Below are 27,232 nucleotides of genomic sequence, written 5' to 3'. Positions count from 1 at the left end.
TAAGTAAAGTTACTTTATGGGAAGCAAGGGGAGCAAAAATGGGTGGGGGCAAGGGGAAGGGTGAGAGAGTAAAATCAGGGTGAGAGGACAAAACATGACTGATAAAGGACCACAAACAAGAAAAAACACTGACACCTTTAAATGGATAAGATTTTAAAAAATGACTAGACAGGTATTTGCCTATATGGAAAAAACTGCAGGACCAGGGCCTACCTATCCAGTTTTGGGCCCCACACTACAAGAAGGTCCCTTCCAACCCTGATATTCTATGATACCTTTGAAATATCCAGGGTGCCTGGCAACAGCAGTTTGATTTGCTCTTGCTCACCCATTCATTCATCTAATTTATTGCAAGTGTGTTTTTTAGTATGAGTCCTTAAGAAATCAAGGAGTACTTGTGGCACCTTAGAGACTAACAAATTTATTTGGGCATAAGCTTTCGTGGGCTAAAACCCACATTGAAACCTAAGAAATCAAGGTTTGTTTTGTTTTCTGTAGTCAGTAATGAGTTTGTTTTTAATGAATGAGAGTTTTGTTCTAGATCTTTGGCCAAAATTGTATGTCCCGCTTTTGAGAGTTTGCTGCTGTCCTCCAGCCTGAGATGGTTAACAAAGCACTCGGGATTCCTTGGTGATAAAAACTCTGTTAATAGATTCACTTTAAACCCCATGAAAATAAACTGAATTATATATTCCAAGTAGTAGGACAGGAATGATAGTATTCTCAATTCCTCACTTGTGGGCTTGGGAGGGGATGGAGGTGGGAAGGGGCAAATCCACAGGTTTTTCCCCCCCTGCAGACTTGGTGAATGAACAAAAAATAGGGCAATTGGGGAATACTTAATTAAATACAAATCACAACACTGAAATGCATTGCCAGCAGTCTATATTTGTTGTTTTTTAGTTTTTTACCCTGTGTTTTAAGAAAATAGACCTTCAAAGGACAGAAAAGCTACAGCCTCTCCTGACTTAGTTGGGTGTTACCCAGGGCCATTACTGAAGAATCTTCTGGCTTTTTGGACACACAGGGGTTATTGTTTTTAACCTTCATTTTGAAGGTATTGGGATACATACAATAAATCATCCCTTAAAAAAAAATCAGTGGCATCATTGACTAGATTTTAAAATTAAAAAGTTGAAATTATCTGGGTCAATAAAAATGAGCATTGGCAACTTTACACCTTGACACTTAAGTGTTCTAAAAAACAGATCAGGAATAATCATAGCATAAACCAATCTAAAGTTATACTGGAAAATCATAACACCCGCCTGAGAACTATAGTTGTATGTAGGTGGGGTAGAGAATGAGTTCTTTCCATTCAGAAGTTTTCTTTGTTTTTAGGATAATTTTTCTCCCAATTACTACTTCATTTAAACACCCCTACATGAATCATTCTACATTAGAGATGACCTGCATTTTGGATAGCAGCTTCCAGACAAAATCTGGCTATTTTGGATTGTGATAACTTGCAAATTCAAAAAATTGTTTTGCTCTTATTGGTTTTAACTCAGTGTTCTTTATGCTGTACAGTACACAAAAATGAGAGACCCTGCCCAAAGCGGTTTAGCTAGCTGTATAACGTGGAATAAGGTATCCATTAAAGACATACATTTTAAATGCATCTAAAACTTATCAAGATTTCACCTGCACAAAAGAGAGAAATGGACAAAATTAAATCATATTAACATTTGGTGAAATTTTATCAGAAACCCATCCTTGCTCACCTCTCAAACACTCTCCTTGTCTGTGTGTCCTTCACAGAGCTCAGTTCATTGAATTTTCTAGGGGGGGTGAGAAATGCAAATCAAAGCTCTGAGAAATGAGAGAAACAGAGTTCTGTGCATGTTTTGACACCTTTTGGTGGAGGTGGGGGAATATCTTAAGTCTGAGGAGAGGTAGGAGGCTAAAAGGACTTGTCCTATCCCATTCCAGGTCAGACTGTACAAATCTTTCAAACCCATATGTGATCCGAAGATACCCTTCATGGTGTAACTACTGTCTTTAAACCCAGTAGAAGAGTGGTTCTCAACCAGGAGTGCAGAGACCCCTGGCGGGGGGGAGGGGGCTGTGAGCAGGTTTCAGGGGGGCTGCAAAGCATGGCTGACATTAGACTCACCAGGGCCCAGGGCAGAAAGCCAAAGCTGCGGTGTGCGGGACTGCAGTCCGCAGCCCTGAGCCCCACCACCTGGGGCTGAAGCTGAAGCCTGAACAACTTAGCTTTGCGGTGCTCCCTGTGGCATGGGGTCCCAGGCAACAGCCCCACTTGCTACCTCCTAAAGCAGGCCCTGGCTTTTATATGTGGAAAAAGAGTTGTTATAGCACAGGGGGCCTTGGACTTTTTATAGCATGTGTGTGTGTGGAGGGGCTCCTAGGGTGACCAGATAGCAAGTGTGAAAAATCAGGATGGGGGGGGGGGTAAATAGAAGCCTATGTAAGAAAAAGCCCCAAATATCAGGACTGTTCCTATAAAATCGTGACATCTGGTCACTCTAGCCGGCCTCCAAAAGCAAAAGGTTGAGGACCCCTGCACTAGAACAGTCACTGTTTACAAATTCAAATTTGCACAGCTCTGGGCGGTTTGTGAGTGTGGTTTTGTCTTTGTTTTTTGTTGGCAAAGGCCCAAGCTTAGGCCCTAATCCTGAAAATTGTTCCATGAAAGAAGAATCTTGAGTGGAAAAAATTGCAGAATTAGGGCCTGACCCATATGAGTTACTTTATGCCTATGAGTATTCTCCCTGATTTCAATTGATTTACTTGTGTAAAATGCAGGCAGCTTTGTGTTCCCAGGATCGGGGCCTTTCTTTCTCCCTTCCTTGGGAGAAGCCCTGAGACACATCAATCGCTGCATTTATATGTATTTCGGTGGCGGGCTAGGGGTTTGATGGGCATAAACTACTGTCTGGGGTTTTTTTTGTTTGTTTGTTTCCCAGACAACTGTTGACAATGTGAATGAGGAAGGTATCTTTTTAAAAAACAACCTATTTTGTTTGTTAAACTTTTAAACACTGTAAAGTAATAGCCCCAGGAATCAGAAATAACCTACAATAATATGAAACCAATAAAGAATTTCTCTGTTCTTATTACACGTTCAAGCTGTTTTTCAGACATCACCCTGTGTGTAACAGAAATCACTAGAACACTATACAACCCTCTGTGAGCGGGGAGGAGAAGCTTCATCCAGATCCCTTATCACTAGAGGGGGAGACTTCTAACACATATACCAGTCACTCCAGCGAAAGCGGGGGAGACTTTAAAGCCAACCTTAAAATCAATCTCACAGGAGGGAGTCGCCTTCCAGCTGAAGGAGACTTGGCAGGTCTGAGAATGGGGATGATGTGTCCTTTCAGGAACATACCACCGTGCCTGAGTAACCTCTCCTCAACAGAGTAACTGTTACCGTGTGCACAGCGGGAGTGGCGGGCCGTAGGACCCCGCGGAGACGCCGTGAGGGGAGGCAGGAGGACAATAATTTGTTCCATTGTAATGAGAACGGTAAATGTTGGCAAGGGGCAGATTTCCCAGGCAGGCCTGCCTTCTTTCACCAACGATCTTTAGTGCCTCCTGCTAGCCAACACGGACAGTCTGCTCATTTATTGCAACGGTCAACAGATAGTTCTTGCCAGAAAAAAAAAAAAAGCCAAACCCCAAACAACTTTTTTTTTTTTTTAAATAAAAGCAAAGCCCAGCTCATCAGCAGTCCATGCAGGAGCAGGAGGGGTTTGGGAGTTAACTGCATGCAGGAAATCTCTCACATCCTGCGTCCCAGCTCGCTCCTCTCTGTAACTGTAGATTATGGTGCTATTCTCCAGACCTAGCTGATGAAAGTTTGTCTCTTTCAGCCTGGGCTAAGATGTCAAAGCGTCTCCATGCAGAGCAGCGGCGCTTCCCTCCTCCTCACCCCCCAGCCCAGATAGTCATGCTGCTGCTGAGCCTAAACTGGCTCTTTATAGCATCATCCAGGGCGCAAGGTAAGTGGACGATGCTTTTATATACATACACACACACATTTCCAGGGCACAAGCCAGCAGATGATATGGCCAAGTTTGGACCCCTTCACCCGCGCCGACGCGGTTAGAAAGAAGCAGAGTCTCCCTTGGCATTTCCCCACCCCCCCGGGGCTTCTGCATATTTGCATTTCCCCCCCCCCCCCAAAGTCCCCCTCCTCTCCTGGCTGCTTTGCAAACGTTGCAACCCTCCTCTTCCAGTTACCATCCCGTCCCGTCTGCTCTGCAAATCCAGCTCCTCTCTGAGAGCAGCCGCCGCACCGCGTTCCCCAGCCTCCCCAGCTCCTCTTTTGCTCTGGTTGTGCCGCTGTGTTCGCGTGTAAGGGGGAGTTAGTCTGGGAGTGAAAGCGTTCACGCTGCGTCGCCTGTTCATTGCAGCCCGGAGAGCCGGGCTGGAGGATTGCTGCCTGCTTAGCTGCAGCGCCAGCTCTCCAGCCGCAAAGTACCCAAGCTTGCATTAGCCCTCCCGCCTCTCATGCCCCTTCCCTCCCCCCGGGGCAATGTGGCAGGCGATTCTCGTTACTGATGCGGAGGACCCCGGGACGGAGGGACACACGCCATACAAAAGTTGATCTAATAGGTTACTGAAGTTCTGTCCTTGCTTTCAAGTTTTGCCTTGACAAACTCTAGCCGCACACTGCACAAATCAGACCTAGTCTCACCTATTTGGGGATGAAGGAGTGTGGGAGACCTTTTTCTAAAGTCTCTCTCTCTATTTTTTTTTTCCGGAATGAAGGATTTTGCTATGTGTTCCAGTTACACTGGAGATTGCTTTGAAATCTCACCTCATTTAAATTGTCCTAGCAACTTGAAATGCAGACCCGCATAAATAGCTCAAGGACTAAAGAGTATTCACACCATAGCCTTTCTTTTGTGTCCTGTTCCAGTATGTAGGGAATCTTCAACTGTTCCCCCCCCCCCCCAACCTGTTGCTATGGGCTATTCACCTGGTTCCTGTTTATTTTACCATAAACACTCGCATATGTTCAGTTGAGGATTTGCAAGCACTTTACTGAAAATTTAGCCTTACAACACCCCAGTGAATTTGGTAAGAATTATTTAGGGAAGGGCAAACAATGTATAATAAGTAATATATTCAAAACACTTTGGTTCTCTGTTTATGAATTTTCTGCACATAAATGGGGGGAAATGGATTTATCATTCAAAATTATGTGTGAATTCAGCTATTAATCCTGAGTCTGTAGACTCAGTGGAGGACAGTTCCACATGAATATTTGAAAGTGGATATTTGTACTTTGCTGGTTAGTTTCCTGGGTCATGTGGTATTGTTTCTGGTCTCTGAGTGGATAATTTCTGTAAGCAACCACCAACAGTAAGAATTTTGAATTGCATGTTGGTGTAGAATTTGAAATCTGAACTGTTAGTCAGATGTGAGTCATAATCCACTTTAGATGAGTATTTGGGCAATTCGGGCTTAATATCTGTTTTATTTTTCCTCATTAATGAAAACTTTATTTTCTATCTAGAATATTCATGCTAAGGGAACACAGAATTTATTTAAATATTTGAATAAATATTTGCTTAAAATGTTTAACAGTATTCGCTTAGCTCTGTTATGCCAGTTTCTCAGAAATATTTGGAGTCATCTTGTCCCCAGTTCACTCAGCAAGTTAGTGACAGAGTCAGGAATCAAACACAGAGGTCTGACTCTGTCCCCTGCTTTAACTAGAGCTGACATTGCATAATTTATGAGAGAGAGAGAGAGTTGTTAAATTGCATAAATATATAGTATAGCAATGAAAGAAGTACCTGTTCCTACAGACCTGTTTGCATGTGTCTACTATTCCAATTTGAAATTTAGCTTTTGTTTAGTCCCTAAATTTATGCACAGCAGATTTATGCTGGGACTGTGCCTTTGTTTTTGCTAGGAAAATTAACGGTATGGTAACTAACATGGGTAACTCATGTTAACTAACGTGATAAGAAAACATTCCTTTATCAACATGTTAGTTAACAAGGGTTAACCCGTGTTAGTTAACAAACCGTTATCATTTTCCTAGTGAAGACAGAGCCATAGTCCTACCACAAATAGAGCTTCATGATCCACTTGATTTGAGAACACGCATATTCTATGTAATTGTGTATGAGTGAACTGGGGTCATTATTTTAGTCAGCTGATATCCCCAGATATAGAGCTAGGAAGACATCAATTGGTCACAGTCAACTGGTAGCATACAAACCCATCAGATGTGAGAACTAATCCTTGTCTTCAATAGAACTGTGTGTGGGCCCAGGGGACAACGATGCATATGAGCTTGTGGGATCAAGGCATGTCATGGGCTTCTTCAACTACTTGTGTTGCATCTGGGCTGAAAACTTGCTGTGCAGGGTTCATAATATAACCTGCTTGATTTTGGTATTTTGAAGAAGGAAAGATTTATACATCTGAGGTATTAAACCATATATAATGGGTTCTGTGCTTGTATAGTAGTACTTCACATGGACAGTTTATGAGAGTTTAAGTGCCTAAATATTTATACAATGAATGTTAATGGCTCTGAGAGCTTAAGATCATGGATGAATAGCCGTAAACTATAACTTCTCTTAAGGGGCAACCATCTGTCAAGAGCCACTTATTAGATTTGGCTCTTTCCTTGTGTCTTCCCATTTCCAATCCTAAACCTTCTAAGTTAATAACTATTAGTTCTTACAATTCCCAGTCTCCTGCCTTTCTTACAGTTGCCATTGAACATGTCCTCCTCCCACCTTTCCCCCCCAATCACATCTTATCACATATTCTCTTCTCTCTCAAATCTTGTCATCTTCTTTGTTGATACCTTTGGATGAAATTTACCCTTTGTGTTGGTCCTCAGTATAGGAATGGATTTCATCCTTAGTAAACCTGCAAAATTAAACACTTACTTTATTATCATATTGCTCCCTCTGGAATCTTTTTGGAGTCCATAGAAAAACTCCCTTTGATTGAGCCCTACTTGATTCCCATGTAACCCTCAGAGCTCTTTTTAGTGTCATCTTGAAACTGTTGCTGAGGTTGAGGGGGATAAGCTTGGACTCTGTACAACCACGTGCTCATTAGACTGTTGGCCAAACTGACTTTCCTACAGATATTTTGGACACCCTGTGTAAGATCTGTAACTGGTGTACACAGGTATGGCTCTATTGTCTTTGATGGAACTGTACCAGCTTACACCAGCTGAGGATGTCCCCCTTCTGACCCCGCCCTGAAAATGCTCTGTTCCAGTTGATCTTGTCTGTTCCCTCTGCCTGCAGGGGAGGTATCCAATTTGTTTGTTTTTGCCAAGTTTCTTTAATCTCCCTTTTTCCTTGATGGTTGTTGGAAATGTTGCTACCTAGCTATGAGGAGCAACTTCTAAGTAATGATCTACCGCATACATTTCAGACTACTTGCCATCCTGCTCACAGCACTGAGACTGCCCTGATAGCAGCTCTCTAATGAGCTGTGAGTGACTGCAACAAATCAGGGTTATGTTTATCTGTTATTCGTACTGAAACTGTCAGCTGGAGTTGACACACTATTGATCATGAAATTCTGTTTAAAAAGTCTGAATTCCTGTAATAGTTTATTTGGATCTTCACCAGCCTGGTTCAGATCTCACATTTCCTAATCCTGACAGTTTTATCACTAGTGGCTCTTATGCTTCTAACATTTCTCAAATTGCCAGTGCAAATTGTCCATGGAGCCTGCCAGGGTTTCATTTTATTCAGTATTGGTACGCTTTTGGGCAGTATCATTTGTACTAAAGGGCTTCATTGTAACATGCAAATTGACAACAGTGAGATCTATTTTTCAAGCAGACCGTATGTCACTTTCAATCCTCTGCTAGTTCAGAGCCTGTAGGGGCAATGGAGCAATGTGCACATGTGTATCTCTGACAGACCCAGAGCTTGTTGTTGTTATTGCCAAGCCTTGCATCAAAGAATCTAACTATTAGGGCCTGTGTCCCTTACAGACTGACAGGATGATTTTGTTCCTGGCTTTTCACAGCGAAAGGCGTCATAAGCTGGAAAATACCATTCTTAGGGGTGTTTTCTGTTTAGATCTGAAATATTCGAATGCTTACAAGGCCATGCTCCGTTACATGGGCAAGCTTTCCTTGGCTCTCTATCTCCTGCAACAACCAATTCCGCTCAGAAGGTCTGACTCTCTTCTTGGTATTCATATTGGAGGGATCTCTTGTTTGCTCTGATCCCTTTTTCTATTTCTATTTTTCTCTCATTCTGTTTTTGCCTTTTACCCGAAGCCTACCTCAAATATTGGGATTTTTAAAAGTTTTACATTCAAACATATATAAACATGTACATTATATGTTGAGGTGTATCGTTCATGTCACATTCAACATCTCTAAAACTCACATGACAAGGGATCTTGATCACAGGAAATCTCTAATATGAAAAGAACTAAGGTCTGCATTGTGCCTGCTAGGCAGAAACTTTCATTTGGGGCACTACTGAGTCTCCAATAGCAGCACCGGAGGTGTTGGATCAAAACTGTAGCCTACTGAAGTCACTGAGAGTGTTGCCATTGACTTCAATGGATTTTGGACTAGGTACATTGTGCCACAAGCATGCAGGCAGATTACTGTATGTTGGTTAGTACAGCCTTGTAATGAGTTGCAACATGCACTCTTTTCTTTGTACAGCTAGCTGTAGTGGCCAAAGGAGAGCAAGGATTGTGGTTGTGACAATTGGCGAAAGGTATGCTCCTTTCTCCCCCAGAGAGAGACTGGCCAGTCTAGCCTTAAGTGGAAACTGAGATGTACTGATGGTAATGGAAATACACTTAGTGTCATGTATAAATATGTAGCCTTCTTCGGCTATATTTATTTCCGGACTGCATCTTCAGAAACCAGTGTCACATACTAAATGGTTTTTAGTAAAGTGTAATTCTGTCTTCCTAAAAACTGTGGGTCCTTATTGCTACAGATAGAATGCTGATTAGCTTCTAGCCTATGTGTAATATAGCTGGTTATTAATTATATTAACTTTTGTTTAAAAGACCACAAGGAATTATGAAAATGCCATCTTCTCGCAGGAGAATCCAAACCTCTTGGTCAGGGCTGTTGACCCAGATTCCATTTAGGAAAACTGACCAGGGAAGTTCAGCTGCAAAATGTCCTGCATATAACAGTCTGGTGACATCTGTAATTGTGATCATTAATGCATCTGTCCCTGTCATAAGCAGAAACAGAATACCTTTCTTCTCTGCAGTAGCTGCATTTCATAATGACAAAAGTTAAAGATTACTGAAAAGGGCATTAAAGACCTTGGAAGTTGTGGGCTCTCGGAAGGTTCTAATGCTTGTGATCATCTTGTGTGGTAGGCTAGCTGAAAAGCATTTCTTGTGATGACTGGGGCCTTGTGTAGTTCAACCTTAAATTGAGTTTGGGCCAGAATTATTGGAAATCCTATATCCTGTGTTATTCAGGAAATTAGATTAGGTGGTCACAGTAGTTCCTTATGCCTTTAAAAATCTATGAATCTACACTTCGTTTGTAACTATCTGTGTATCTATATTGGTGCAACCCCCTAATGTACATATGATTTACACTAATGTGGTATAAAACCATATTACTGTATGGCAGGAAGGGATCTCAAGATCATCTAGTCCATTTCCCTCTCCTTGCCCTGGCACTAAATTAGGATTAAATATGCCTGGCATGAGTTGTCCAGGTGCAGTTTACTCAGGCTTCAAACAGAGATAAGTTGCAACAATGTAAATCATGGGCCAGATCTTCTTCTGGTCTGAATTAACATAGTTCTAATGATGTAACCTGGCAGAGCACAATTTAAACTGGCTGAGGACTGGTCCCTTGTAGATATTTGAAATTTACACCACAGTTAAAACCCACCACAGACAAGGTCTAGGTCCAGCTGCTGAGACAGAGATGCACTTAAGTCCAGATCCTCAAAGCCATTAGGTGCCAAACTCCCATTTAAATCAATGGGAGTTAAGTGCCTCAATACCTTTAGAGGATGTGGGCCTTAGTAGGGCCCTACCAAATTCACAGTTCATTTTGGTCATTTTCATGGTCATAGGATTTTAAAAAATTGTAAATTTCATGATTTCAGCTATTTAAATCTGAAATTTCACGGTGTTATAATTGTAGGACTCTGGACCCAAAAAGGAGTTGTGGAGGGGTCACAGGGTTATTGTAGGAGGGGGGTTGTGGTACTGCTACCCTTACTTCTGCACTGCTGCTTTCAGTGGTGCTGCCTTCAGAGCTGGGCAGCTGGAGAGCGGTGGCTGCTGGCCGGGAGCTGAGCTCTAAAGGCAGAGCCATTGACAGCAGCAGCGCAGAAGCAAGGATGGCAGGGCATGGTATTGACACCTTTACTTCTGCGCTGCTGCCTGCGGAGCTGGGCCCTCAGTGAGCAGGTGCCATTCTCCAGCCACCCAGCCCTGCAGGCAGCAGCGCAGAAGTAAGGGTGGCATGGTATGGTATTGCCACTCTTACTTCTGTGCAGCTGCTGGCGGGGCACTGACTTCAGAGCTGGGCGCTTGGCCAACAGCCGCCGTTCTCCGGCCACCCAGCTCTGAAGGCAGTGCAGAAGTAAGGGTAGCAATACCATGACCTCCTCCTAAAATAACCTTGTAACCCCCCCTGCAACTCTCTTCTGGGTTAGGACTCCCAATTTGAGAAACACTGGTCTCCCCAATGAAATCTATATAGTATAAAGTAAAAGCACATAAAAGACCAAATTTCACAGGGGAAGACCAGATTTCACAATCCGTGATGCATTTTTTCATGGCTGTGAATTTGGTAAGGCCCTACCTGTGAAGTTTTATCTAGTATGAAGAATTGGGCTGTGTGACAGGCTGGTACTCTAGGACTGACTATTCATTGGAAGTGACAAGTGAAGCATCTTTTTGTTGGTGGGGAAAGGCCGTATAATTCTACTCTGAGTGCTAAAATTATTGTCCAGGTGGAAAGTCTTAATTGATGGAATCCTGTCTGTGTGGCTAACAGCAAGTTTCTCCTCTGTTAGTCACAGGGTAAAAATTGAAGTTTGGGCTTTCTTCTCTCTTGGGCACCTGTTTAATTATAGGGTTCAATTTTAATGTTTTTACTCAATCTTATGAGATCATTTTGACCTAGTAACTAAAGTCATCAGTCAGATGGAGGTTAAGGTTTCTTAACAGAAGGTAAAGACTCTAGTGATCTGCCCATTGACTAGAGGTAGTTAACATCTGTAAAGGCTAGTCTGCCATTCCAGAAATTTCTGTTCCAGACAACAAATGCTTTTAGTTTACTCTAGATTGATCCCAGGATAAACCACAACCATTTGGGCAATATCCAGACTAGCCTATGCAAAGATGCTAACTCTTAGTGAAGTAACTCGGGGTAAAAACTCTAGTACAGATAACTCAACTTTTACATTACTTTACAGAGTTTTAATTTTTAGTAGCAGTTTCTTTTTTGTTGTTGTTAAATAAATGTAAGAAATAATTACACTTGCCTGACAAAATGGTTTGCCCCTACACCATCATTTGCCGGTACTTTCAGAGTCCTAAGGAGGTTGGAAAAGAGATAACAAATCACATTGAGAAACATCAGGTAAACTTTACAGTAAGCGTCTGCATGATAATATAGCACAAGAAAGCCATTTATTTGACAGACAGCATTGTCAGTGGAACAAACGTTATCGTGGGAGTCAAGAATGCTGGAGTTCTAATTCTTGCTCTGCCATTGCTTTCTTTTGTGGCCTTAGTTAAGTCACTTAACTTTAGCCTCAGCTTCTCATTTGTGAAATGGGCACAATAATACTTATCACAGAGGACTGTTGTTAGAACTAATTATCTAATGTTTGCACATCACTTTGAAAACACACTGCTATCTAATGTGAAGTATTAGTGTCAATGATTCAGTGAGTGACTTAACAACTTCAGAATCCAGTCTGTAAAAATTATGTCCACTATTTCACTTAACATCTTTAAGCAACCTTGACCAATTTTCCAAGTAATTCCAAACCCAAGAAATGTATAAAAATGACTTAATTTAAGTGCCCTCCCTGCGGTTTGGAACTTGAATAAATATGAGAGAGCTGTGGGTTGATTTTGTTTGTTTGCCCATCCAGAAGTTCAACATGACGAATCCATAGATTGGATAAATGCATTCTTTCTTGTACCAAATATATGATCTAATATGGCAACAATGGAACATTTCATGGCCTGTTAACCATGCTGGCTATTATACAATGAGGCATAAAAAAGCTGGATGCAGAACTTGGCAAAAAAAGGGTCATCAGCTAGTTTATTCCACAAGATATTTGTTAACAGTTAGCATTTGTCATCGTTAAAAGTATGTTCTAGTTATATATACACATTAAGAGAAAAAGTCTTTTCTGACAATATAGTAGCAGTTCGCTATTTTCTTTGTGTTTTTAAAATTTCTTGTTACTCTATAGAGAACAACTGATTGAGTGCAAAAAACAAAACAAAAACCTCATGTGGCAGCCTATCCATGAAAGATTAAAGTATGAACTTCCCTGGGCCCAGATGTTGATGTGACTTTTTTTTTAAATACAATCATGAAAAATCCTCCAGCTCCCTGGTATTAACACCACATTAAAACAAGTGACATGAACATACACACATAAATAGACATGGGACTCGGCATCATCTGAATACTATTATTCATCAGTAGTCACAGAAGAGTGCTCCTGGGCATCCACTAATTTCTTAATGTGTCCAACTCTGAGGTACTTCTGCTAGTTCATTAAAAAATGAGTATTGTGGCGAGTATTATTTAATCTACATTATTTAAGTCTAAATTTTGTCACTGGTTTCACCCATTAAAACTGCTAACATTGCACACCTGTAGCTGAGAGCAGAATTTGACCTCACATATATTCTATTGAGAAGTATTGAGCCATGTCATTTGTAACTGGTGCTTCTCTATGAACTGGAGGTCATAAATATGACTTTCAAATGAATCTTTCTTTTCTTGTATTTTTGCCAGGGCACCTAGAGGACACGATGGACGTTTCTCTTGGCTGGAACGTTTGTTTTCGTTGAAAGAATGTATAAATAAAATAGGAAAGGATTGAGTGGAGATCAGTGTCCTTTGAGTCCCACTAAAGGGAGAGCCCCGAGGTGAATGCATGCATTTTAGGTGTGCTAATAGAATCATTGCTGGAAGTTTCAGGTTACAGAAGAAAGGATTTTGTGTATTAATGCGCCAGTTCCCCATCTGGTGTAGATTGGCATAGCTCCATTAATTTGGCCGACCCTATGTAAATCCATTGATAGGGCACCAGGCGTCAAAGAATCTTTTATGCCAGCAATGTTACCCTTACTTTTGACTAATATATATATATATATATATAAATTTAACGAAAAGACTTAACTAGTAGCTTTGTTAGTACAGGTGAAGTCCATTTTCTTTTTCTATCATGTAGCACCAGTAGCAGATACAGCCATAAAAACAAAGGTGCATGATGGACATAACTACCCATCTTAGAATCCCATTCACCAGACTTGGGTAAATGCCACAAAATGCTTCTTTTTAATACTTGAATTAATGCTGAAATGTCCTCCAGCCACATTCTCTCCTCCTTTCTATGTGCTTTCTGGGAACATTGGAACAAATGACTTTCATGCACACGAATGTATGTGAAAAGCACATTTGAATCTCACACTTGAGGTATTCCTTACTGCTAGTGGTATACAGGATGGAATACTGCCTGACACAGTGGAGGTGAGGGTTCCCACCTCCCTCACCAGAGCCCTGACTCAGAGGCTCTTGAATAATCCAGAAAATGATCTCGCTGCACCTTCTACAACTAGGATTGAGAGAAAATTTTAATTTGAGCTCTGCACCCAGCCAATAAATCTTAGAGCAGTCTCTTTTTGAGGGTCCAAAAAAGAAAAGTTTCAATATTTTCCTTCTGCGTGGATCTCAGCACCTGCAGGGTGTGGGGGGGGGGAAATGCTGCCACTAATTTCAATGGAATTACTTCAGATTTCTGTTTGTATAATGGCAGCAGAATGAGACTTGTGGTTTAATATAATAAGCTTTATGGTTATTGTGGCTGGGCAAATAATTTGCTGCTAATATTTTACTTGACACACTTCACTGCTTTTTCTGCTCATAGAAGGTCTCTGATTTATTTGGTGTTTGATTTTTCTTTTTCTAATTCTGTGGATTGATCACAAAAAAAATCTCTATATATTTGATGCTTGCTATTTGATGTTGGAGCTGTATGGATTACTTCTGATTAACTGATCACAAAAGATACTTGGTATTTCTCTTCCCTGTAAGTGTTCCTCCTGTTGGACACTATCAAACCCCCTTTGAGGTCAACAAGCTGCTTTCCATTGATTTGATTGTGAGCTGGATGGAGCCTGCAATCAGAAGGAAGGCTTGGCAAAGTCCCTAGGCTTTGATTCTCTTACGGAGAGGGAGCATTTGAGGTAGAAGAAACAGATATGCCCGAATAGGGAATGGGTGGGGGTGAGTGAGGTGGGATTGTTCACCATCCTGCAGGGTTCAGGGGGAAAAGACAACACAGTTTTAGGCTGTAGTATCTTTCAGTGGCTCCCCATAACAGTGAGGATTGGAATCATGTTGCCAGGGAGTGGGGCTGCCGGAGACCCAGTGCTGGTGTGGGGACACAGCACCCCCCACAATTGGCCTTGGCCTCCTACGGGCCTGGTTTAGGTGGTGATCCCATGGCCTGTTTCATGAGGGTGGCCTAACTCTTCACTTCCCCCATCCGGCAAAACAGTTGGGGAAGAGGGTGGTAGGTATCCTTCATGGAAAATCTCACTGAGATTTCCTCCCCTTTAGCATTTTCCTGCTCGTTTTTTTGTGGGATGGGACATCTGGGATCATTATTGTAGTCCACGTTGTATGTGTCAAGCACTCCTGCTCCTATGTCAAATCCTGTCTTCAACTCACTTTTTTTCTAAGCTGCCATATGCTGCTTTTTTTGCAAGCCTTCTTGGTTTAAATTCATCTGAGACAGTCTGAACTCCAGGAGGCTGGGTTCTTAACTTCTTCCATGTCATGGGAAGCACTGTGCACACGTGGAACACTTTATAAGCAATACAGCTTGGTTTATTGAAACATATTCTATTTCAAACTTTTCATAGTCTTTCCCTCTCGCTGAATTCTGAAATGCTCAATCCAAAAAGAACCAGAATTCTGTTCTTTCACTGACCTTCATTCAGAATTCCTTTGTCAATCACAAACAAACTGCAAACAGGAATGGGCAACAGTTTCCCCACCAGAATATATTTATATTGTATGGAATACACACACTTTATTTTTATATATATATATATATAAAATAAAATTCCATACAAGGAAACTAAGCATAGATCCTGCTTGTTAAAATGCACTATAACACTTCCGGCCCCAAACAAATCAATGGCAAAATTTTATTTTCAAAACTCCACTTGTCACAGTTCATTGGGGGTGAACAGGCAAGATACTGAAATATATAAGACACCTGTCTGAGTGCATTAGAGTAGGATTCTTGTGCATTTCAGTATCCATTCTGCATACAAATCATGCTCACATTACTTTTGTTTTAATCACCCCAAACACTCATGTTTCCCTTATTTAATCATATTGAAATCTGTGGCACTGATTGTATAAGGTGAGCAGGATTTGGTCTGAAAACAAGTCAGAGTCAGTGCCATGTGCATGTATAAAACTGAAACTTAAGAGTTAAGAATTGTCCTGGCTTTACTATAGAGCCATCGAGCAGAGAACAAAATTTGAATTTTAACCATGTTACATGGCTGTGATTTGAGGAACAAATAGACTTTCCAGAATCAGGACAGTAGGGTGAACAAAAGTTATTGTTAAGGTTGTTAAAAAAATTAATGAATCGGGCAGTTAAAAGAATGAATCGGCTCATTAATCATGCTGTTAAACAATAATAGAATACCATTTATTTAAATATTTTGGATGTTTTCTATATTTTCAAATATATTGATTTCAATTACAACACAGACTACAAAGTGTACAGTGCTCAGTTTATATTTATTTGTGATTACAAATATTTGCACTCTAAAAAAACCAAAAAAAGTAGTATTTTTCAATTCACCTAATACAAGTACTGTAGTGCAATCTCTTTGTCCTGAAAGTGCAACTTACAAATTTAGATTTTTTTGTTACATAGCTACACTCAAAAACAAAACAATGTAAAACTTCAGAGGCTACAAGTCCACTCAGTCCTACTTCTTGTTTAGCCAATCGCTAAGACAAACAAGTTTGTTTACATATATGGGAAATAATGTTGCCCGCTTCTTGTTTACAAGGTCATCTGAAAGTGAAAACAGGCACTGTTGTAGCTGGAGTTGCAAGATATTTACGTGCCAGATGCACTAAAAATTCATATGTCCCTTCATGCTTCAACCACCATTCCAGAGGACTTGCATCCATGCTGATGCTCTGTAACAATTCAAAGCAGTATGGACCAATGCATGTTCATTTTCATCATCCTGAGTCAGATGCTACCAGCAGAAGTTTGATTTTCCTTTTTGGTGGTTCGAGTTCTGTAATTTCCTCATCGGAGTGCTGCTCTTTTAAGACTTCTGAAAGCAGGCTCCAGACCTTGTCCCTCTCGGATTTTGGAAGGCACTTCATATTCTTAAACCTTGGGTTGAGTGCTGTAGCTATCTTTAGAAATCTCACATTGGTACCTTCTTTGCGTTTTGTCAAATCTGCAGTGAAAGTGTTCTTAAAATAAACAGCATTCTGGGTCATCATCTGAGACTACTATAACATGAAATACATGGCAAAATGTGGGTAAAACACAGAGCAGGAGACATACAGTTCTCCCCCCAGGAGTTCAGTCACAAATTTAATTAATACATTATTTTTTTTAACGAGCGTCACCGGCATGGAAGCACGTCCTCTGGAATGGTGGCCGAAGCATGAAGGGACATATAAAGGGATTATACTGCAGTACATGTGTGAGGTGAATTGAAAAATACTATTTCTTTTATCATTTTTGCAGTACAAATATCTTTAAGAAAAATAATAAAAAGTGAACACTGTACACTTTGTATTCTGTGTTGTAATTGAAATCAATCTATTTGAAAATGTAGAAAAACATCCAAAAATATTTAATATCAATTGGTATTCCATTGTTTAACAGTGCGATTTAAAACTGCGGTTAATTGCAATTATTTCTTTTGAGTTAATTGCGTGAATTAACTGCGATTAATCGACAGCCCTAATTTTTTGGCATGTGTTAACTTAGAAAAAGTCTCATGCAGTCTAGTGCAATAGAGATCATTTTGTAGTTTAATAATGACATGATACGGGAACTGAAAAGTTATATAGCTATTACACCAATATATAAACCATGTGTGTTAGAAAGACAAGTTCAGTTTTGAAATATTTGACTTAACTATGCTTTTCACTTTCAATCTGTGCCAAACATGTGCTTGAATGACTGATGGAGTCATATGGTTCCCTGAATAAAGCACTTTATTGTGTACAGTCTTAGAGCCTTCCAACTGTTGTATTACAGAAGCTGGGAGATTAAGATGATTCAATGTCTTAGGGGGCATGTTCCACAATGAACATTTTATTTTTGTGTGAGGATATTTCCCCCCCTCTTTGAAACTGTTACTGGTTTGTTCAGCTGGCCAGTCAGTGACACTGACCACAGTGACCTTCAGCTTAGAAGACTAGCACATACTTTTAAGCTTTCATTCCCATGTTCATGTAAAGTTTTTGAACACCTGATATTTTCCACAAAATTTATGGGACTATTTTGGGGGATTGTTCTCTTTTGCAGACTGTTTCATTAGCAAAAGTTAAATTTAGGAAGAGCAAGTGGTGACAGGAAATAGTTCTTAGAATTAGAAAACTGAAATATTGAAGGGTATGTTTTTAATGCTGCTTAGTTAAAGGGATCAGTAAGACTTAAACTCATATTTCTCATCTGAGCAGTCAAATCTCATGAAACCAAGCAGTGTGAAAGATCAAGTGGACATGCTACAAAACCATACGCAGATTAGTTCAAAGTTGGCAGACCTGTCAACTTAGAGAGAGGATCCTTTTTGATTAGAAGCAGAAGGAACAGAAAATTAAATTCAGAAGTGCATGGAGTGCATCTCTCTGCTTCTTGTCCTCAGGCTCATCAAAGGCCTTTGACTTTTTTTTTCTTCTTCAAAATTTTATACAAAAGTAGTTATTTTGCAGGTGGAAGGAAAGAATTGTTTCTTTGATGATTTACAGAATTGTTTCTCAGAAGGCATTAGTGCTTAAATGCCTTGGGGAAGGGGTGAGAGAATTTTACAAGTCAGTACAATTCTGTGTGTAGTAGATGGGGTTATTTTTAATGTGTCTGAGTACTGTTGGTAGGGTAATGGGAAGTAGCTCAGCAGACTGGTAGGTCTCTATTGTTTGAGCCAGGTAAACAGTGTGTGTTTGGGCTGGTGGTTAGAACAAAATACTAGATGAGTTGTAATCCAAGCCAAACTACTGATCATTTGACTCTTATGCCTCTGAAACTGGCTAAGATAAATATGCACAAGAATTCATACAATATACAGTACAACAAAATATTGTCCAGTGGATCTTATCTCTCAGAGAAACAGTGCCACCTTTGAAGCTGATCCGTGAAATACTCTTCATATCTGTCATGGTGACCTTTTGGTTTTTATTTCAAGACACAGTGAAATCTTTATGTATATCCACTTAATGTGCTCTATGACTTAGGGATATTTTACAAATGGCACAACATTTTACTAAGCATAGTGCTAATAGTAATGTAGTGATTACAAATCCTGGTGCAGAGTCCTTTCTTATGTACTGTGGACTTTGTTCTACCTTAATATCAGGAAAGCATAATTCCCTCATAAAATCTACACAGCCAATATGAAAAGGCTGAGTCATCTTCTCAAGCACAAAAACCATAAGGGCCTTATTCTGATCTCACTTACACTGGTTATAATTTCACTGACTTCAATGGAATTGCACAATTTACTCTGGTGAGATCAGAATAAGGCCCTTAATTATCAAAGAATGACTCTACTCTGAAAGGTGACTGTATAAAAATGGCTCGTCTTTACTCATCAGAACTTCTTCCCTTGTGTATTCAGGATGTGATTAAAATAACATTTTACTAGTTTTTACACTTGTCAGTCCTGAAGAGCCAATAGGATAGGGAACATAATTGGAGACCAAGACATACATGTAGAGCAGGCTGGGCTGAGTTGTGATGGGCCATGAAGGTGAGGGCTAGAAATTTTAAATTTCTTCTGATGGTCAAGGGGAATCCAGTGAAGCAATTTAAACTATGGGAGGGGTGACAAGGTGTAACTGATAGACAAGGAAATGGTTTTGTTTGTGACATTTTGGAGGACTGGAGGAGAGTGAACTTGGTGTCTGGGAGGCAAGAGAGAAAGAGGTTGCAGTAATCAAGTGGGAGATCACATGGGGGGTGGATGAGTGTTTTACCTTTGAGGGTGGAAAGGAATATTGTGGAAAAAGTAGCAACAATATTCATGAATGTGTGAGAAGAGGGAGAGGTCAAAGATGATCCTGTGATTGTGAGACAAGAAGGATGGTGGTGACAGGGATTGGGAATAAAAATAAGTTCCATTTTGGTCATATTGAGCATGAGCTGACAGTGGCTGGCCAAGGTAATACCTGTTAGAGAGATGTGGATCTGAGTGCAGAAGAACAGGGCAGGCTCAGTGAGGTAGACTTATCTCTATGCTGACAACTCACTATAGTAGAAATCATGGGAGCAGGTGAAGTCTCCAAGGAATAAGATGTAGAGTGGGGAAAAGGAAGAAGCAGGGAGAGAACCCCTGTATGACTTTTATGGAGAAAGGAGAGGGAAGAGGAGGAAAAGCTACCAAAGGAAGCAGTAAAAGAGGTAGGAGAAGTAGAGAGAGAGAAAACAGTGAGGGGACTGAGTTACAGAAGCGAAAGGAAAACAAGGTGTTCCAAAAGCATATGTGATCAACAGCACTTCAGTAGAATGTGAAAGAAGTAGAGAACTTGAGACTTATTAACCACTTGTAGAAAGTATTTTATCTCTCGGTCTTTATGTAACTGAAAAAAGAATAAAGGGGCACTGCATCAGATTGTGGGTAGCATATGGATCATAAGAGTTACCTTCAGTGCATGCTGAAAATAGAAAATAAAGTTAGATATTACTGTAAAACTTTTCTATGTGAACAATGTGAGACATAAGCCTCAGTGAAGTAGAAGTAAAGAGAATTCTACTAAAAAGGAAAATAGGTGGGTGATTATAACAAAAGGAAACTAGATCTAATGAAGGCTTAGGGAGATACAAAGGGTCTGATCTCTCCTTTCATGCAGTTTTACCCCAGTCTAAGTTTGCTGACTTATTATTGTTTTGTGTTACTGTGACATCTAGAGGCCCTCAATAGAGGTTGGAGCCTTGCTGTGCTAGGTACTGCACAAACATAATGATAGTCCTGGCCCTAGAGAATTTACAGTCTAAATAGACAAAGCAGCCAAAGAGTGGAAGAAAAGAATGAGTATGGGAAACTCAGGCACAGAGTGATGAAATGACTTGATCAAAGTCACACAGGCAGTCTGTGGCAGGGCTAGGAACTGAAAATAGGTCTCATAGACCTTAAGGCCAGAAGGGACCATCGTGATCATCTTGTCTGACCTCCTCCACATTGCAGGACACAGAACTTCACCCACCCACTTCTGTAATAGACCCCTAACCTCTGGCTGAGTTATTGAAGTCCTCAAATCACGATTTAAAGACTTCAAGTTACAGAGAATCCACTATTTACACCAGTTTAAACCTGCAAGTAACCCGTGCCCCATCCTGCAGAGAAAGTTAAAAACCCCCCAGGGTCTCTGCCAATCTGATCCCAAATATGATGATCAGTTAAACCCTGAGCATGTGGGCAAGACCCATCATCAGATACCTGGGAAAGAATTCTCTATAGTAACTCCGAGCCCTCTCATCTAGTGTCCCATCGCTGGTCATTGTGGATATTTGCCGCTAGCAGTTGCAGATCAGCTACCTGCCATTGTAGGTGGTCTCGTCATACCATTCCCTCCATAAATTTATCCAGCTTAATCTTGAAACCAGTTAGTTTTTTTGCCCCCACTGCTCCCCTGGGAAGGCTGTTCCAGAATTTCACTCCTCTGATGGTTAGAAACCTTCATCTAATTTCAAGCCTAAACTTGTTGATGGACAGTTTATATTCATTTGTTCTTGTCCACATTGGTGCTTAACTTAAATAATTCCTCTCCTTTCCTGGTATTTATTCCTTTGATGTATTTATAGAGAGCAATCATATCTCCCCTGAGCCTCCTTTTGGTTAGGCTAAACAAGTCTTGTCTCATAAGGTAGATTTTCCATTCCTTGGATCATACTAGTAGCCCTTCTCTGCACCTGTTCCAGTTTGAATTAATCTTTCTTGAACATGGGAGATCAGAATTGTTCACAGTATTCCAGATGGGGTCTCACCAGTGCCTTGTATAATGGTATTAATACTTCCCTATCTTTACTGGAAATACCTTGCCTGATGCATCCTAGCACCGCATTAGCCTTTTTCACAGCTGCATCACATTGGTGGCTCATAAGCATCCTGTGATCAACCCATATACCCAGGTCTTTCTCCTCCTATGTCACGTAAATCCCCAGCGTACACCAAAAATTCTTGTTGTTAGTCCCTAAGTGCGTGACTTTGCACTTCTAAATTTCATCCTATTTCTATTACTCCAGTTTTCAAGGTCCTCCAGATCTTCTTGTATGATATTGCAGTCCTCCTCTGTATTGGCTATACCTCCCAATTTTGTGTCATCCTCAAATTTTATTAGCAGAGTCGTACTTTTTATGCCAAGGTCACTAATGAGAATGTTAAATGAGATTGTTCCCAAGAAAGATCCCTGAGGAATTCCACTAGTAATCTCTCTCCAGCCTAACAGTTCACCTTTCAGTATGATCAGATGTAGTCTCCCCTTTAACCAGTTCCTTATCCACTTTTCAGTTCTCATATTAATCCCCATCTTCTCCAATTTAGCTAATAATTTCCCATGTGGAACTGTATGAAATGCCTCACTGAAATCCAGATAGATGAGATCTACTGCATTTCCTTCTTCTAAAAAAATCCGATATCTTCTCCAAGAAGGAGAGATTAGGTCTGGCACAATCTACCTTTTATAAAACCATGTTGTTTTTTACCCATAATTACTGTTTACCTTTATATCCTTAACTACTTTCTTTTTCAAAATTTGTTCCAAGACCTTGCATACAATTGAGGTCAAACTAACCAGCCTGTAGTTTTGTGGATCACCCTTTTGCCCTTTCTTAAAAGTAGGAGCTGTATTGGCAATTCTCCAGTCGTAGGGTATGACCCCTGCAAGTTTATAGATTTATTAAAGCTCCTTGCTATTAAGCTTGCAATTTCATGTGCCAGTTCCTTTAATATTCTTGGACGGAGATGATCTGGGCCCCCTGTTTTAGTCCCATTAAGCTGTTTGAGTATGACTTCCACCACTGATGTGTTAATTTCTACTTCCATATCCTCGTTTCACTTAGCCACCCTGGTATCATCCCATATTGAGCCATGCCTAGATTCTCTTTAATCTTCACCCCATCCTCTGTGTTTAGCGGTCTCCTGAGTCTCATTCCAGTGCCTTAATCATAAGATCATTTTCCCGCACTTGAGTGGAGTTAACGCCTGTTTTAACCTGAGAACATGGCATTAGAACCAGGCTCAATATGTGAGGGTTGAGGGGCAGTTAATAGATTAAGGAGAACAGCAAGTAAATCCATAAAAACCAGACACGTCTTTTCTATTCAAGCTGGCTAATGACTTTGTTACCCTTATACCCAAATTCTCTCATTAGTCCACTCATGGTGTAATCAGCACCTAATGTTAATTGAGCTCAAATACACATTGGGCCACCTTTTACCTTTAGGAGGAAAATCATGTCTCATTGCCTTTATTTCAGCTACCTTGGAGGGAGCCCTCGCAGTGGAACCAGGGGGGTTCTACCGTGGAGGAATGTAGGCAGGATTCTGGGGGCCCATACTGGTGGGCCTCATTCTATGTGGTAAAGATTCCCTGGTGTTCACTACTATGGTGGAGGCTGAGGGAAGAGCACTGCTTCAGCCATCTAATGCTTCCTCAATTAGCTCTGCTTCACCACCAGCATATCTGGGCAGTGTCCAGCTCAGCTACTCAGGCTGGACATTGATATGGGATTACATGGCTGTATCTGAGGGCGAAATAGGGTCCACTGTTCTGAGCTGTCCTGTATTTCTGTGTTGGTTTTCCTTCTGTTCATTGACGCTAGACACCCATTCTTCCAGGCTTCTTTTGACTGCTTGACTTCTGTTTGCATTCCCCCCTTTTAATTGGATTGTTATGGACTCTATTTTAATTTCTTACTATTTACTTATCTCTCCACCAGACACCCTACCATATATCTATATCCCTATGTTCAGTACAGGCACCATAGCTCCTTTTCATATCCTGTCATAAACATACAGCTAAGGGTAGCATAAAATCCCTCCTTACCTTGTAAAGGGTTAATCCCTCCTCTACCTGTAAAGGGTTAAGAAGCTCAAATAACCTGGTTGGCACCTGACCAAAAGGACCAATAAGGGGAGAAGATACATTTAAATCTGTGGGGGAAGGTTTTTGTTTTGGGTTCCAGGAACCAGGGCAGGGAAAATACATCTCCCAAATCCATATCTGAACTAAGCATCTAATATTACAAAAATAGTAAGTAATAGTAAGAAAATGCTTTAAATTATCTTTTGTTTTAGCTTGTGAATTTTCCCTGTACTAAGCGGGAGGTTTATCCCTGTTTTTGTAACTTTAAAGTTTTGCCTAGAGGGAAAATCCTCTGTGTTTTAAATCTAATTACCCTGTAAATTACCTTCCATCCTGATTTTATAAAGGTGCTTCTTTTACTTTTTCTTTATAATAAAGTTCTGTTTTTTAAGAATCTAATTGGGTTTTTAGTGTCCGGTCTGTGCTCACCTTGGTCACTCTCAAGCCTCCCCGGTAAAAGGGCTTGGGGGAATATTTTGGGGAAACAGGAACTCCAAGTGGTTCTTTTCCTGAATCTTTGTCTAACTCACTTGGTGGTGGCACCAGTACTCATCCAAGGACGAGGAAGGATTTGTGCCTTGGGGAAGTTTTTAACTTAAGCTGGTAGAAATAAGCTTAGGGGGTATTTCATGCGGGTCCCCACATCTGTGCTCCAAAGTTCAGAGTGGGGCGGGAACCCTAATATATCCACACCTTTTCTCATCATATAAATATGTCTTCTCTCTCTTTCTTCATTAGCTCCTTTTTTTTTGTCTATCCAGGTTATACTTTAAAGCATTGCAGTCGAAGTCTCATTTTAATTCTTTCTCTTTTTAGCCTGCAACCTACTTAACTTTTATTTCCTGGAGTGTTTACATTTTTGTCAGTTATACAGTGCTGTACCACTGAGCAATGAGTGGGTATGTAGATTTGTAGTAAAAGCGTTGCATTGACAGGTGTACTCTGTTTAGTACAATATTTCAGGAATAGGAACTACTTGTGAGGGACAAAAGTAGCTCTTTCTCTTCCTTCACCTGTATGCAGCTGTATAAAGGATAGACCAAATTTTAGAGACTTTGCAAAGTACAGAGAAATGATACTGCAACTAGAGCTGCTCCATATCCTAAAGAGGGGGCATGGCTGGGTGGTGTGGGGCAGGAGTGTAATAAGAACCTTGATTTTCTTCTCTCCCTCCCCGTATGCCACATGGGAGCCATCCCATTTTATATCAATTAAGATTTATTTTTAGCACCAATCCAGAGCCTGTTACAGGGATTTTTAGAGCTGTTTTCTTTGACAAGCATAATACCATTAGTGTTTTTGGAGAGAAAAATGCCCAGTAAATTATGTTGCATGCAGATGGCTATTTTATTTGTTGACATTGTAATATGAATCCAAGTAATCTGACTGTGTAGGTAGAGCATTAACTCAGTGAGGGCTTATGTTCTCTCTGAGATATTTTCTTCACTAATGCGCATCCTGGACACGTAGGGATTCTAAATACTTTGCAACCTGCTTGAGTGCCTAGATAGAAGAGTTTGAGACCACTAAGATAAGTGAGTATTAAGGCTTTTGGTGAACAAAGTTCATATTAACTTGTTAAGTGGAGCACAACTGCAGATTTCCACATGGAAAAGGATAACATGGTGTAGATAAAAAGTATTCGGGGAATAATAAAAAGTCTAGGATTAAAATTGCTAAACCCTTTGTGTACAATAAACTTGGAGGCTTCAGTAACCTAAAACTGTATCATTATGTCTGTGCAATGATTCAAATGTTCAAACTATGAGGAGCAACTGACTCAGCCAAAGAAATGGAAAGAACATAAGAGGAAATCTGTGATCATCATCTATCTTTTAGGGAACTAACACTATGTAACAAGCATAGTAGGAAGCTTAAATTACCCAAGAGAAATCAAGGATCTGGTTACACAGAAGAGAAATCCTAACTACTTTTTTATGTACACTGTGGGTCTGATCATGCCAACATGCAGCTGAGGGGCAATGATCCAGCCCCCTGTTAACTTCTTACCTTGAATATGGAATAATAATCCTGATAAAATTTGAACTATACTACCTCATCCTCCTTCACATCCCTCTTTAAGACTCTCCTTAGCCATGAGGTCTGCAGAACCCAATCTGTTGATTGTGGCTAAACAGACCAGCTATTCCACTTGCCCTTCTTTCCTTCTCCTACCCCAAATCTAAAGACACAAAAAATAAGTACAATATACGTAACTAACTTAACAGTGCCAATTCTTTACCAGGTTCGTTGTTCGTCATGTTGTAGCTCCATGTCCTACCCTTTGTCTGTGTCTTTAGACTGTAAGCCCTTAAGGGTAAGGATTGTCTCTTTTCTGTGTTTGTACGGCATCCAGCACAACAGGACCTCAAAACTGATCAGGAGCTTTGAACACTACCCTAATATAAATATTTACTATAACTACTACCTCTGTGTCATGTTAAATAGAGGCTGCTGTTATTAATTAATTTCTCTACTTTGCAGTATGGAATTGGGGGTGCAAATGTTATGAAATGGCACCTGGGCTGCACATCCTGTTTTAAGGCTGGGGGTTTCAACTGCTCACGAGCTACTGCTTCTCTTGTTCTGCTACCTTGAGCCACTGAATCCTTCTTTTCACTCTCCCATCCAGCCTCTATTTTCATTGCATTTTTTACAGAAGTGCAAAGTTAGCTGAAAAGTAGAAATAGCCTTGACAGCCGGAGGGTTCTGTCCCCTGTTCTCTTAGAATTCAGTGAGGATTTTGCCATTGATTTCAATGGAAAGAAGCATCTGCCCGTTATGTTTTAATATTTCATTCTTCCTTGAACTTATTGTGTTTTGAAATATTCTGCCAAATCACCTTAATAAGGATTATGTTGTCAGATCCTATTTCCTACTAACACACAACTTTTTTTTCCCTATCCCAGGAGAGAATGCAGACAGTAAATTGGAATCCTCCAGGCAACAGATGTCAAAGAACCAGTCAGAACATTATGAGATAATAATTCCCTACATTTTGAATGGAGAACAATGGAAACCAATAAATAGCATTGATTCAAAGGTTAGTTTTCATTTTGCTAACTATAGTAGTACAACACTATGCAACAACTGAAAGACTTTACATGAAAACAAATGACTATACTTCACCACTAAAATGTCTGCCAGCTAGACATGATTATTTGCCTAATTTGAATGAAATCTTTAAAAAAAAAAAGTGAGATCTTTGAGTGGTTAAAATGAACACTTGCCTCAGTTCAAAGTGACGTTTTATTTTTGATAACAAAAAGTTAAATTTCAAGAAACATAACTACAGTATTCTGAGAGAGGTTAACATTAATTGCTTGAAATCTATTGACAAGTTTTGACAAACATTTGTGGGTTTTTTGTTCTTCAGATAGGAATCTGGGAAAGAAAGCACAGGGATGACTTTGTAAGGGAAGGAGTTTGAAAGGTCACTTAGAGAAATGGAAGATTTTAGGAAGGTTAGGGAAGATATTTTTGTAAAAGACAAGACTGGGCTTAGTAAAAAGTCAGTGTATGCAACTGACTATATTCTACTTTTATGCACCCGCTCCCTCACAAATCCTGGGACCATTTACCCCGGAGTAATTTAGAACATATATGTAGGTTCTCTGTGACAAAGACCAGGGGGTAGCCGTGTTAGTCTGTATCTACAAAAACAACAAGGAGTCTGGTGGCACCTTAAAGA

The 27,232-nt window shown here is 40.4% G+C and overlaps 1 protein-coding gene across 1 annotated transcript in view; it reads left to right on the top strand.

Annotated features, from left to right (window-relative positions):
* The first annotated feature begins 3,697 nt into the window (after window positions 1–3,697).
* The window catches only part of ADAM12 (ADAM metallopeptidase domain 12), a 322,093-nt gene continuing 298,558 nt past the window's right edge, over window positions 3,698–27,232 (top strand). The window contains exons 1-2 of the mRNA XM_024210612.3: window positions 3,698–3,968; window positions 26,451–26,584. Of these exons, the coding sequence (XP_024066380.2) occupies window positions 3,851–3,968; window positions 26,451–26,584 (252 nt within the window). The 5' untranslated portion in view covers window positions 3,698–3,850. The remainder of the gene's footprint in view (window positions 3,969–26,450; window positions 26,585–27,232) is intronic.

This window comes from Terrapene carolina, unplaced genomic scaffold (genome assembly GCF_002925995.2).
Source record: "Terrapene carolina triunguis isolate 2854851 unplaced genomic scaffold, T_m_triunguis-2.0 Scaffold95, whole genome shotgun sequence".
Lineage (NCBI taxonomy): Eukaryota > Metazoa > Chordata > Testudines > Emydidae > Terrapene > Terrapene triunguis.
The sequence above is the reverse complement of the archived record's forward strand: the minus strand, read 5'-3'. Positions and strand labels throughout refer to the sequence as shown.